Below are 13,919 nucleotides of genomic sequence, written 5' to 3'. Positions count from 1 at the left end.
CTTAGGTAAAGCCACCACCTGCAAAGCCAGCACCCTGTGGTTCACTCCCCAACTGGCTGCAATGGCTGGAGCTGTGCCCATCCGGAGCCAAGGGCCAGGAGCTTCTTCCTCGTCTCCCACATGAGTTCAGGGACCCAAGGATTTGGGCCATCTTCTACTGCTTTCCCAAGCCATAGCAGAGAGCTGGATCGGAAGTGGAGCAGCCGGGTCTCAAACTGACACCTGTATGGGATGCCAGCACTTCAGGCCAGGGCGTTAACGCACTGAGCCACAGCCCTGGCCCCGCTGCTCCACTTCTGATCCAGCTCCATGCTAATGGCCTGGGAAAAGCAGCAGAAGATAGCTCAAGTGTTTGGTCCCCTGCACCCACATGGGAGACCCAGAAGAGCTGCTGGCTTCATCCTGATCCAGCCCTGGCTCTTGCAGTCATTTGGGAAGCAAACCAGCCAATGAAAGATATTCTCCCTCTCTGTCTCTCCTGCTCTCTCTGTAGCTCTGATTTTCAAATAAATAAGTAAATTAAAAAAAAAAACTAAACAGAAAAAATTTGAAACTTGTCAAGAGAATCTAGTCTCAGAACTTACGCACTGCTGAAAATGTTCTGATTCCTTGCTCTTTTGTTTCTAAGGCTGGGGAAGAAACATCTTGTGTGAGAGGAAGAAAGTAAAAGAAAGGGATATGGATGTGGGGGACCCATCACTGGATATGCTGTCAGCCTGTGTTCTCCATTCGGGCTGCTACCCAGGTGTTTACTGGACATCTTAAAAGATGATGAGTGGGGAAAATGTAGTCACAGCTATCCAGAGCATCTGTCCTTTTCAGTTCACCCTTAGACTCTCGTTCTTTTTCTGTGCTACAGAGATTCCTCCACAGCCCCTCGGGCACTGCTGCCCCTCCTGGGACTTCCTTCTTAAACAGACCCACCCCAGGTGCGATATGAGGTCTTGGTCAAAACTCTTTGGCATTGGGAAAGCCTGAACAGTTTCTTTAAGAATAAAACTAATTAATAGTTTTGAAGCATGGGTGCATGGTGCTGTACCAGTTACTTGGTTTGCATCATCATATTTTAAACCCATAATAGCAAATGAGATAAGTACTATTTTTAGTCTTTTTGTTTTTCAAGTCACCTCCCAGCCCTTTCTTATATTTGATGCTCTTGGCTAAGAGGGCTTTTTTGAATGGAACAAATGTGACATTTTTTCCAAGTTCCCAAGAGAGTATTATAGTACATTCAGTTCCCTTTCTCCTTGTTTCTTTTCCTCCCTTGATTTCTACCCCCCCCCACCTCCCTTCCTTCCTGCCATCTTTCATTCCAAACTACTTTCATAGCATGTGCTATGCTCCAGAAGTAACAGAGAAGACATACAGGAGCTGAGGTCTCTGCCCTCGGAGCACTCATTCTGGTGGGCAAAGAGCAAATAAATACACAAATGCACCAACAAGATTAACTATCAAAATAAAATACAGAGGGTATTGAGGTAGGGACCTACCTCAGGTGGAGAGTCAGAGAAGGTCATTTTGTGGAGGTGATAGGTTTAAAAACTGAAGGAAGAGAATGAGCCAGCTGTTTAGATAGCTGTGGGATAAGGACATGAGGCAGAAGGAACAAACAGTGAGGGCAAAAGCCCAGAGGCAGGAAAGGGTCAAGTGTCACTGGGAACTGGACAGGAGACCAGTGTAGCTGAAACAAGTAAACAAGAGCACAAAGGGTAAAACATTCAAGTCAAAGAGGTGGGCAGGGATGGCCCCCACAGCACCTGATAGGCTGTGCTTGGGGTTTTGAGTTTTGTTCTCCAAGTGAAGAGTGTGTTTACAGGGATTTAAAGGAAAGCAGCAGTGTGATATGATTTCTAAAAGCCCACTCTGGCCACTGTGTGGGCAGTGAACTCTATGGGCCAGGTGGAAGAAGGGGAGACAAGTTGAGAGTACTTGTCTGGGCTGTCCTTCCCTGAAAACAGAACTTTGGGAGGTCCAAACAGTTGCTGTTATCCTGTTTAGGTTTTGGTTCACCTTGTGTTCTGCCCTTCCTCACTAGGTTTGACTATGAAGGGCTGGAGCCCAAGACTACGTATTATATCATGAGGGATCTGGAGGCCCTGGTCACAGACAAATCCTTCATTGGCCAGCAGTTTGCTGTGGGGAGCCAAGTCTACAGTGTGGCGAAGACAGATAGCTTTGAATATGTGGACCCCGTGGATGGCACTGTGACCAAGAAACAGGTACTTGCAGAATCACCAAAACTGGTTATCAGGCATCACTCATGCCCAAAGTGTCCTAGAACTGGAGAGATCTTTCAGGACGATCTGTTCTGTGCCCTTTGGTTTGTAGCTAACTCGGTAGCCATGAAAAAGCTTGATGCAGTTCGCCTACTTAGTGGCAGAGGGTGGATTAGAACATGGACCCACTCTATCTACTGTTGTTTCTGCTTGGTAACTGATGGTCCAATATCTCTAATAGGTGGAGACCCCAAATTTCCTTCTAAAATGTTTTCAGTGTGAGGTGCTTTTATGTGGTGGCCATACAGTATTATCGATGGATTGGAAGAAGTTTACGGGAGCAAGAGATTGCTGTCCCTGGGACTAAGTTGCAGGGATTTTTTGATTTCTTTTATCTGATGTCATTGAGGAATCACAGGAGTTCAGCAAGATGACCCTGGCTCCCTTGGTAGGGAAGAAAGCCTTGGGAAATTTGCCCAGAAAACCCAAGAGGAAGATTTATGATTGAGAATGATTATCATGGTTGAGTGGCAAAATCTATAAAATCTACAAAAACTTCTGTTATGGTAGATCTTGGGAATTGTGTAAGAGAGGTTAGTAGCTACTGATATTATTTTTCACCTCAGTTGTGTTTGTTTATTGGCCATGGAAACCGTTGTTCCCCCTGAGAGCACATACTAATGCATACAGTCTAAACACACCTCGAGGAATATTATGAGAAGTCCCAACCAAAATTTCCAAATTCTTATCTACTTATACATTCTTTATAAAGACAATAAAAAATTCAGAAGCTACAGGTCTTTTCAGATTAGATTTTATAGTAGTAGTAGTATTGTATGCTTGCTATTGTATGTGCTATTTTGACTAGTATTTCCTATAGACTCCTTATCCTAGAATCCCATGAATTGCAGACATTCCAAATCCCAATGTTCTCTTTTTTTGTTTTGATATCCTTCCATTTGTATGTTTGGTTTTATAGTGCTCTTTCATGGCTATTAGAGTGTTGGGGGCTGGCGCCGCAGCTCACTAGGCTAATCCTCCACCTTGTGGTGCCGGCACACCGGGTTCTAGTCCCGGTCGGGGCGCCGGATTCTGTCCTGGTTGCCCCTCTTCCAGGCCAGCTCTCTGCTGTGGCCAGGGAGTGCAGTGGAGGATGGCTCAAGTACTTGGGCCCTGCACCCCATGGGAGACCAGGAGAAGTACCTGGCTCCTGCCATTGGATCAGCGCAGTGCGCCGCTGCGGCCATTGGAGGGTGAACCAACGGCAAAGGAAGACCTTTCTCTCTGTCTCTCTCTCTCACTGTCCACTCTGCCTGTCAAAAAAAAAAAAAAATAGAGTGTTGGTCTTTCATTCTAGAAGGCCTTCCTTGGTCCAGCAAATTGATAACAGCCTCACTTTGGAAAGGTTCAGGGTAGTAGAGAAAATAGTGGGTAAGAAGATGACTCAGAATCAAATCTTACCACGCCCACTTAGAAGTTGTGTGAATTTAGGAAAGTAGTGTAATTTCTTTCAGCTACAGTTCCTTTCCTATCTGTAAAATACCAACCTTGTAGGATTTTTTAAGAAATGGAATGAAATAAGATAGCAAAACCTCCTAGCAATGCTTTACATAGGGAACACACGGTACATTTTTACAGTTGTTTCACTCAAGGATGGTGGTAACTTGTAGACTGGATTGAATTCACCCTGAAATAGCACCTGTGGATCAATTCTTGGAGATGTGAAGGCAGGGGCTCAGGTGGCATCTTTGAGCCTCTGGGCTCCTCATCTGTTGTTTCCATGGGTACCACATTCCTATGCATATTTTAAATAGGAACCCTCTCGGAACACGGTTTTCAGAAATCCAAGGTTCATTTTTATTTTGTTGCTATAGATTTCAAGAGACGTGTAAACTATAAAGTATCCCTGGGAGGTATTTTTTCACTGATGATAAAGACTTAGAAACCATCCTTGGGCCCAGCACTATAGTGTAGTAGATAAAGGCTTCCACTTGCAATACCGGCATTCCATATGGGCAGTAGTTCAGTTTCCAGCTGCTCTACTTCTGATGCAGTTCCCTGCTGATGGCCTGGGAAAGCAATGGAAGATGGTCCAAGTGCTTGGGCGCCTGCAGACAAATTGGAGACCTGGATGAAGCTCCTGGCTTCTGGCTTCAGCCTGCATCAGCTCTGGCTTTGTGGGCATATGGAGAGTGAACCAGAGGTGGAGGCACTCTCTGTCTCTCTGTGTCTCTCCCACTATCTCTGTAACTCTGCTTTTCAAATAAGTTAATAAACTTTTGAACAAAAATCAAACAAAAAACCCAACCAACCAAAAAAAAAAAATCCCTTGAAGGAATCAGACTTCTCATTGCCACCTTCTAGACTTAATTTACTCATTGGATCTTGACTCTTGAGCTCATTTGTTTTGCTCTGTTAGTCTGCCTTCTTTCTTTCTCAGTGCACCTAACATTTGAATGCTTTTTTCTTAGATTTTCTTTAACCAGTCAGTCTAATTCATCAACTGGATCTCAAGTTCTGACATCTATTTATTCTATTCCCTGCTTCCCCTTAACCCTGAATATTGGTTTCCATTTTTATGCTGGAATTGATTGCTTTTTTCCTTTCCACACTCCTTCATCTGAGCTCAAATGTGACTATAAATAGCTAAATGCTATCGGGACTTCCTTTTGAGAATTTTTCTCACAAAGAAAGGAGTCTGTTGTTCAGTTTCCCAGATTTCAGGACCCAGCTGACATCTGCATTGGCTGTTGGTCTTGAGTCACACTGGAGCTTTCCTGCAGGTCTGGGTTTGGCTCAGTGAAAGTGAGGAGGGGTCAGTTAACACGCCATGGCATCTCACTGTAAGAAGTCACAGACGATTGTGCTGGGTGCCTGGAGAATCCCTGTGGCAGGCTGCTGCAGGTATCACAGATAATACTATTCAGTTCCAGGGATGGGTGACTTGGGCACTCTTCAAGTAACACTATGCAAAATTAGCTTATTTGTTGAACTCTAGGTGCCTAAAAAGAATGTTTGAATTTAAAAGAGCTAGTATTTTTAAGCAGTCGTAAAGTACCTTAATGCATTTGTTCAGTAGATATTTATTAAGAGCCTAGCAAACACATAATGTGGGGCTATTTTTCATGGTGCAGTTTCATATATATCTTTTTTTTTTTTTGACAGGCAGAGTGGACAGTGAGAGAGAGAGAGAGAGAGAGAGAGACAGAGAGAAAGGTCTTCCTTTGTCATTGGTTCACCCTCCAATGGCCGCCATGGCTGGCGCACTGCGGCCTGCGCACTGCGCTGATCCGATGGCAGGAGCCAGGTACTTCTCCTGGTCTCCCATGGGGTGCAGTGCCCAAGTACTTGGGCCATCCTCCACTGTACTCCCTGGCCACAGCAGAGAGCTGGCCTGGAAGAGGGGCAACCGGGACAGAATTCGGCGCCCCGACTGAGACTAGAACCCGGTGTGCCGGCGCCACAAGGCGGAGGATTAGCCTAGTGAGCCACGGCGCTGGCCCACACTTAATTTTAGAACATTTTCGTTACCCCCATAAAGAACTTTGTGCTTTTTAAGCTGTCATTCCCCTTCCAATACCCCTCCAACCTCAGCCACAGATCTGTTGTCTGTCTCTATGGATTTGCTTGTTCTAGACACGTAAATGGTGTCTTATAAATTTGTTTCTTCATGACTGGCCTCTTAGCGTAATGTTTTCAGGGCTCATTGATGTTGTACCATTTATCAGTACTTCATTCCCTTTGTTGCTGAATAATATTCAATTGTGTGTATAGAAGGTATTTTGTTTATTCATCGGTTGATGGGCAGTTGGGTTGTTTCTCCTTTTTGACTATTATAGATAGTGCTGCTGTGGATATTCATGTGTAAGCTTTCGTGCGGACACAGATTTTCGTTTCTCTTGGTTATTTCCCTAGGAGTGGAGTTGAGTAATAAAACTCAGAGTTAATTAAGTCCGCTTCCATACACTCAGCAAAAGCATTGTACCACTTTGTGTTCTCAGCAGCAGAATATTGGGGTTCTAGTTTCTCCACATCTTTGCTAACCTTTGTTGTTGTGATTTTTTTTATTTAAAATACTGTTATTTTAAAACTATTTACTATATTATGGATTATTTTAAACTTAAGGTAGAAAGAGATTAATCTCCATAAGGAAAAATAAATATGCCTCTCTGTTAGCAAACCCAAAGAAACATAATACCGCAAAGTGTACATTTTCTGTGAGAAACAAATTGCTATGGTCCTCTTCAGTATTATGCTGCACTGGAGTCAGACAGACACAAGGTTGAAGGCTGGCTTTCTCACTGCCTGGATTTGTGACTTTGGGCATGTTATGTAACTTCTCTGCACCTCAACACAGTGAGGCACTGATGATAACTACCTTACAGGGTAATGGAGAAGGTTTAAGGGAAAAGTCCTATAAAGCCCCAGGTAGGAGCCACCATCCACAGTGTGCCCACCAGCATGATGTTGATTTTCGTAATAACCTTTCTGGGGAAGACCATCACGATGGAGGATGCATCCTCAGATACAACAGAAACTGTGAAGGCCAAGATCACAGATAAAGAAGGAATTCCTTCTGATTAGCAGAGACCGATCGTTGCTGCAAGCAACTGGAATATAGATGGACTTCGTCTGACTACAACATCTGAAAGGAGTCCACTCATCATCTTGTGTTGAGACTTTGTGGTGGTGCCAGGAAAAGGAGGAAAAAGTCTTAGAGCATTCCCAAGAAGAACAGATAGGAGAGAAAGGTTCAGCTGGCTGTCCTAAAGTAGTATAAGGTGGATGAAAATGGCCTAATTAACCATCTTACTGTGAGTGCTCTTTGTGCTCCTAGAGTGTTTATGGCCAACCACTCTGAAAAACATCACTGTGGCAAATGTTATCTAACATTTTGCTTCAGTAAATCAGAAGACAAGTGATTGAATATGAGGAGTTAATAAAATACATGAACTAATTTTAAAAAAAAAAATCTTGGGTACAGTGGATTGTATGTAAGGGTACCTAAAGGATGCTCTAGAAACACTAGTTCTTGGGGCCGGTGCTGTGGCATAGTGGGCTTAGCCTCAGCCTGAGGCACCAGCATCCCAAATGGGTGCCAGTTCGTGTCCCAGCTGCTCCTCTTCCAATCCAGCTTTCTTCTATGGGCTGAGAAAGCAGTGGAAGATGGCCCAAGTACTGGGACCCCTGCACCCATGTGGGAGACTTGGAAGAAGCTCCTGGCTCCTGGCTCCTGGCTTTGCATTGGCTTAGCTCCAGCAGTCGCAGCCATTTGGGGAGTAATGAGCAGATGGAAGACCTTTCTCTCCATTGCCCTCTCTCTGTAATTCTGCCTCTCAAATAAATAAATAAATCTTAAAAAAAAAAAGAAAGAAAAATACAAGTTCTCAGGCTAGCCTTGAGGCATAGTGTGTTATGCTGCAGCTTGTGTTGCCAGCATCCCGTATCTGAGGACTGGTTCAAGTCTCGACTGCTCTGGTCCAGTCTGTCCCCTGCTAATATATCTGGGCTCCTGCCAACAAGTGCTTGGGCCCCTGCCACCCATGTGGGAGACCTAGATGGAATTCTTGACTTCTGGCTACAGCTTGGCTAGCCCTGGCTGTTGTATCCATTTGGAGAGTAAACTAGTGGGTAGAAATTCTTTTCTGTCTGTCTCTCCCTCTTTCTATATCACTCTGCCTTTCAAATAAATAAATAAATCTTTTCTAAAAATTTGTTCTTTTGCTGATGTGTCTAGGAAAGCAGTGAAAGATGACCCAGGTACTTGGTCCCCTGCACCCACATGGGAGACCCAGAAGAAACTCCTAGTTCCTGGTCTTGGCCTGGCTCAGCCCTGGCCATTGTAGGAATTTGGAGAGTGAACCAATAGATGGAAGATCTCACTCTGCCTCTGCCTCTGCCTCTCTGTAACTCTGCCTTTCAAATAAATAAATAAATCTAAAAAAAAAAAAAAACTAGTTATTTCCCCCTCCCCAGATTCCTTAACTTGACTGGATATCTGTTTTTTTTTTCACATGTGCACAAACTATCAGGTTTATATTTTTGAAAATAATCTTCACTATGCCCTAGGATTATAAAGCATTCACCCACATCTTCTATTTATTCTGTCCTGAAATCCCTCACTGTGAAAGTTGAGGTTCAGATATGATGCCAACGTAGTGGGAGAGCCCCAGCTATTTCTTGTTCCGGTTAAATTCTACTTACTAAGGAAGTAAGTAGATAATAAACATGATTTGCAATAACAAAATTTGTTATACATATTTTTTGCTACTGCTGTTTGATCCAGAAATTATCATCAAGCACAACATGTCATTCATTCATTCAAATCACCCTTGCCTCATGACACTCCTGCCATGTGCGTGGGTGGCGTTCAAGTGTACAGGTTTGAAGTCCAAAAGTCTTGGGTTTGCATCCCAATTCCACCACCTCCTGGCTTGGCTAACTTGGGCAAGTTGTTCAGCCACCCTCTGCCTTCTTTGCCTTGGCTGTGGAAACAGGAATATTAGTTGTGGATACCTCCATGGCAATTGGGAAACATCCGTGAGGTAACATATGCTGTGTCTCAGCACACACCAAATGCTAGCAGATGGCTCACTAAGATTACCTAGGTTAAAGGAGCATTCATGACAAAGAAAGATTTTGGCATCTAGTGAACCATGTGTGATCAGGGAAGCAGAGAAGAGGCATGTCATGTGAAGATAAGAGACCTCTGTTACTGAGTCCATCTGTGAATTGATTCAAACTCGCATTTCTCTGATCTCCCAAGTCGCCACATCCCAGCACTCACACATTCTGCTTCCAAAGGGAAAAGGTTTTTTAAGGCAACTTAGTTGTTTTTTTTGTCCTTGATTTGAGGTCAGGTCAGGAAACTGACCAGAGCAGGGCTATTTCCCTACATCTCTAGAAATAAAGCAGAAATGCTCTGCAACCAAAATGGAGTTACAGTATTGTGCCTTTGCTAGGCCCCCAGCCAACCTCATTGCCTGTGAGATGTTATGGGGCTCATCCAAGAAGCAAGAAATACACCCCTGAAGTACCCGAGCCCTGGCATGGATTCCCTGGGACCTCTGGCTGCACTGCTGCTTATGTGGTTTTACGGGATTTGCTATGGCTGCATATTTTGGGACCTTGGGTGGCAGGAGAAAAGTTTGTGTGTGCTTCCCATTGAACTGGGCCCAAGAAAGACTGATTAGAAATAGCAGTTTCATGAGATGTGGTCACACCACTCCAGTTTTTCCTCTGTCTTCCCGTGAGGATGTGGCAACTGTCTATTTTCAGGTAAAGTCTTGTCACATGACTGACTAATGCTGGTTTCTTCAAATATAAATGGGAAAAATAAACCAATAGCTACTATGAGAGTAGTGGAGTCAAGCCGTCCAATTTATTGACCATCTAAGAAGTTCACAGTTTATGCTGTGTAACGGGATGAAAAGGATGGGTGGAAGTTAGGCGACTCCGTGTGACCTGAAGGATGGCCCAGGCTTTTTTCAAAGCTGAATCTTCGTGCAGACATCCAGGGTTTCCATTATGCTTTGGTCGCTCTCCTGCTTCCACTGTCACCATCCCAAGGAACATTATCAGTACCAACCATGTCTGTTACCTTTATTCTCTGTTCTATTCTCTGTTAGACTTGCAGCCTAAGTCCTAGAATTCCACTCAGTGTCCACAATTGACAGGTTGCTTCTAGCCCAGCCCTGGTACTGTGAACAAAGAAGAATATGTCAGAAATGGCACCAGACACTGACAAATGGCACTTTGCCACTATGGTGGGCATCAGTCCACAGCCATGACCTGTGTTTAGAAAATCAGCTTTGAGATGAGAAACCTTGATACTTCAGGAGCAAAATCACAACAACTGATCCTTTTTTATGACTCATCCAACTCCTGTATTTTTGTTTAACACACTTGAAAATCATAAAATTCTACCAGTGCTGAAGTCATTTTTAAGTAACAGTTCAGCTGATATTAAAAGATCTGATGTAAATAAATGCATACCAGTTAGCTGATGTGGAAAACCAAATCCAATTTGATTATGTCAGGCTAACTCTGAGCTTATTAATACCTCTTCAAGTTATGCAGGCTGAGTGGAAACATTCTGATGTTGTCCTCAACCTGGAAAAACGACTACTTGAAATTAGTTCAGAGAAAAAGCACACTTTGAAGACTGACTGTTAAGTCAGTTTGCTCTTAGAGCTATTATTTTAATATGCAGGAAAGTGTCTGCACTCTTCAACTTCAGCATTTAGAAATAGTAAAGAAGGCAAATTGGCAATGTTAAATCACATTTCAGTTTCATTATGTGGTGCTTTAATATGTAACTGGTGCTACCAACCCCTGGCCAATAGACACAAAGAAGCTCATGGGGTAGTGTCATCTACAGAATCATATAAAGACAAATGAGTGCTGTCAGCTGAAGAATTTGGAGCTTCTGTCTTGACTGTTTTTCTCTCTGTCTCTGTCTCTCTCTCTCTCTTCCCCCTTCCCCCTCTTCTTTCTTCCTCTTACCCCTTTCTCCCCTTTTCTCTCTTCCTGCACACTACCACCCATCTCTCCTCCAGAGCTAACTGGTCAACCTTCTATTCCATCTTAACTTAGACCACATCCTGATCAATGTGAGGGACTATAGGAGTAAGAGTTTCTCATTGTCCCTGTAATATGCTACTTGCTCGAATGTTGTTTGTATCCTGAAACTAGAACTTTCAAAATCATTTCAGTCCTGCTTATTAACCCACCTACAGAATTTAATTAAATCTGAAAGTACCTACACACAATCCTTCTGCATTGATGAACAGAAATGTAGGGTGGGTAGGTGTTTGGTGCAGTGGTTAAGATGCACATTAGAATAACTGTTTGAGTCTTCTGCTCTAGTCTTAATCTGGCTACCTGTGAATGTGCACCCTGGGGGGCAATAGATGATGGCCCACGTACTTGAGTGCCCACCACCCATGTGGGAGAACTTGATTGAGTCCCCGTGACCTGGTTTTAGCCTAGCCCAATTCTAGCTTTTGTGGGCATTTGTAGAGTGAACCAGTGGATGGAAGATACCATTCTCTTTCTCTCTCATTCTCACTCTTGCTCTCTCTGTTTTTCTTTCAAAGAATAAGCAGGAGTTGACCCTGGTTGAAACCATCTTATTAAAATTGGTCTGCTCATCAAATGTGGTCATATTTTGTTGAGCTTTCCAAATAAGAGCTGGGGAAATTTCCTGTAGGCAGTCTCAGTGAGGTGTGCCTGTGACTATGATTCTCAGCTTCAGTGACCATTCTACAACACTGTAGTTGTGGTAAATGAAGACAGTTGGGCAATATAAAACATTGTGTATGCCTGTTGATAGGATATCTTGAAAACTATATTTAATTTTTTTGTCTAGTAGCCATTTTTCCAGTGATTTTTGCTGTTTTTCCTCCCAGGGCTGAACACATCTCCAGTGCTTTTTTTGTATAAGATAACTTCCATCCTCTTTTTAAGATTTACTTATTTATTTAAAAGCAGAGCTACATATGGAAAGGGAGAGATGGAGAGAGATCTTCCATACACTGGTTCACACCCCAGATGGCCACAACAGCCAAGTGTGGACTGGGTTGAAGCTAGTAGCCAAGAACTCCATGTTGGTCTCCCACACAAGTGGCAAGAACACCAGTACCTACTGCTTTCCAGGCTCAGTAGCAGGAGGTTGGATTGAAAGTGTTGAAGCCAGGACTTGAACTGGTGCTCCAGTGTGAGATGCTGCCAGCGTTGCGAGTGGTGCCTTCACGGCCTGCCCCTTCGGTGCTTACTAATGACCTTTCCCCTGATTTGAAAATGGAGTGAGGCAGACACTGTTTCTGGTTATTTGGAAAGTTCTGTTCCCCTGCTTCTCATTAATTGGGGTTTTGTTACAATGAATCATCTTCTCCTGGCATAAGTTCCTTGCTTTAGGACTATAATGTCAATAATAGAATAATACTAAGATGCACAGGAAGAAAACTAAGCATTCTAGAATGGTACCAGTTATTCCTAATAAGATACTAATGTCTGTGTGCTCAGGAGGGTGACCCTCACCAGGAAGCACATAGAAAAAGAAAAAGCTGCAAATTCTCACCAGAAGCTAAGGGAGGAAGCTGTACTGTTGCCTGGGTAAAGTGTATCTGATTCCAGACTGTGCCAGAACTGGGGCAGGTGTTACATGGACAGAAATCAGCCGTCCTTCGGCCAAAGAGGAAATAGAGCATGTATGACCTAGTACTGTTGTTCCAGATTTGATAGTTGTCATTTGTGTGAGGTGTAGCTATCAAATTTTCACTCTCCAAGCAGCCTGCCCATCGTCAGAGGTGGGTTTTACCAGATGGTTGCCTTAAAAGAGCACTAAGGGGTCTACTTGACTTACTTCCCTAGCTAGTTCTGTGTAACTGTTCGTCTCTAAGAGGGCTGGTTAGTTGTTAAAAAGCTGGATGGGAATGACTTCCAAGAGTAGGGCAGCTGTGTATAGCTGTGCAGTCAGCACACTGCACAAAAATACCAGCCTAATGAGGAAGGAGAGAAAGCCCCAGGCAGCCACGAAGAAAGATGCTTCTATAATATGTCCACCTGGAGAGGGCATCTTTTTTGTAAATCACAAAAAGGCACCAAATGAACTGCTTTCCTCAACAGCTTTTGAACTGTGCTGTGGCTAACTGCGTGACTTAAAGAAAAATGAGTAATTCTAGATAATATTTTTTGTGTGTGGAGAGAGATGTCTGTTCAAAGTCCTGCTTTATAGGCTGCATAGTCTCAACAAAATATGGTTCAGATGCTACATAGCAATATTTTCACCTTGAAGCTTTCCAGATAAATTGTTGGGATTTTCTATGGGGATAATATCCAAGCGAGGCTCACAGAGTCTGTCTTTTCCAAGGCTGTCCGTGTCCAGGTTCACATGCTTGGTGTGGCCAACTGACTGTATGTGCAATGTTGTACCAGATTTCAGGGCCATGTGCTGTTTTCTCCTGGAACTCATCTTCAGTCGGTATTTGACTAGATTGGATACTGCCAAATAAGTGTGGGTAATGTACAGCTCCTCCTTCCCCGCCTGGCTGCAACATGTCCTATAGTCTCCAAACTAACATCTGGCAGCTCTTCGTGTCTTTAGCAACTTGGAGATTTCCCTGCATTGATTTACACAAATACTTAAAAAACAAAATTCCCAACATTCATTTATCAAACATTTATCTGCTACCTCCCCTACATAAAGCCCTGAGCCAGCTTTCAGAACCATACAAAACATATGAGACATTGTTCAGACATCTCACATGAGGAGCATTGTGGGCCATCAGCAGTTTCATGTGGTTCAGCTTCAGATTACAAGTCTGGAGGCGCAAGATGTAGACTCGCGTCCTAGTTCCTCCATCGTACTAAAGGGTGTCACACGGAGCAAGTTTTTTTAACTTTCTCTTGCTTTTCAGTAAAGGGAAGAAATGACCTTGGTGACTCTAAGGTCCTCCTTTTAGGACACGAAGGGTCTGAACTGACCAGTTATGAAGGAGTATTTTATTGCCAGGGAAGTCAACTCAGTAAGAGGTGCAAAGAAGGTAAATGGCGAGTGGTCCACGAGTGAAGCAGTGATTCAGAGGGCATGGCGAAAGTCCTTAAAATCAATCAATTTTGATTAATTTAAAAATAAGTATGCACGGCCGGCGCCGTGGCTCAATAGGCTAATCCTCCACCTTGCGGCGCCGGCACACCGGG

The 13,919-nt window shown here is 43.7% G+C and overlaps 1 protein-coding gene and 1 pseudogene across 1 annotated transcript in view; both read left to right on the top strand.

The window, feature by feature from the left end:
* PGM5 (phosphoglucomutase 5) overlaps nucleotides 1-13,919 on the top strand; it is a 224,886-nt gene that overhangs the window by 167,481 nt on the left and 43,486 nt on the right. Inside the window, exon 9 of the mRNA XM_002708190.5 lies at nucleotides 2,036-2,219. Coding sequence (XP_002708236.1) covers nucleotides 2,036-2,219 — 184 coding nt within the window. The remainder of the gene's footprint in view (nucleotides 1-2,035; nucleotides 2,220-13,919) is intronic.
* LOC138844144 (ubiquitin-ribosomal protein eS31 fusion protein-like) lies at nucleotides 6,540-7,243 on the top strand (annotated as a pseudogene).

Source organism: Oryctolagus cuniculus, chromosome 1 (assembly GCF_964237555.1).
Source record: "Oryctolagus cuniculus chromosome 1, mOryCun1.1, whole genome shotgun sequence".
In the NCBI taxonomy this organism is placed as follows: domain Eukaryota; kingdom Metazoa; phylum Chordata; class Mammalia; order Lagomorpha; family Leporidae; genus Oryctolagus; species Oryctolagus cuniculus.
The sequence above is the reverse complement of the archived record's forward strand: the minus strand, read 5'-3'. Positions and strand labels throughout refer to the sequence as shown.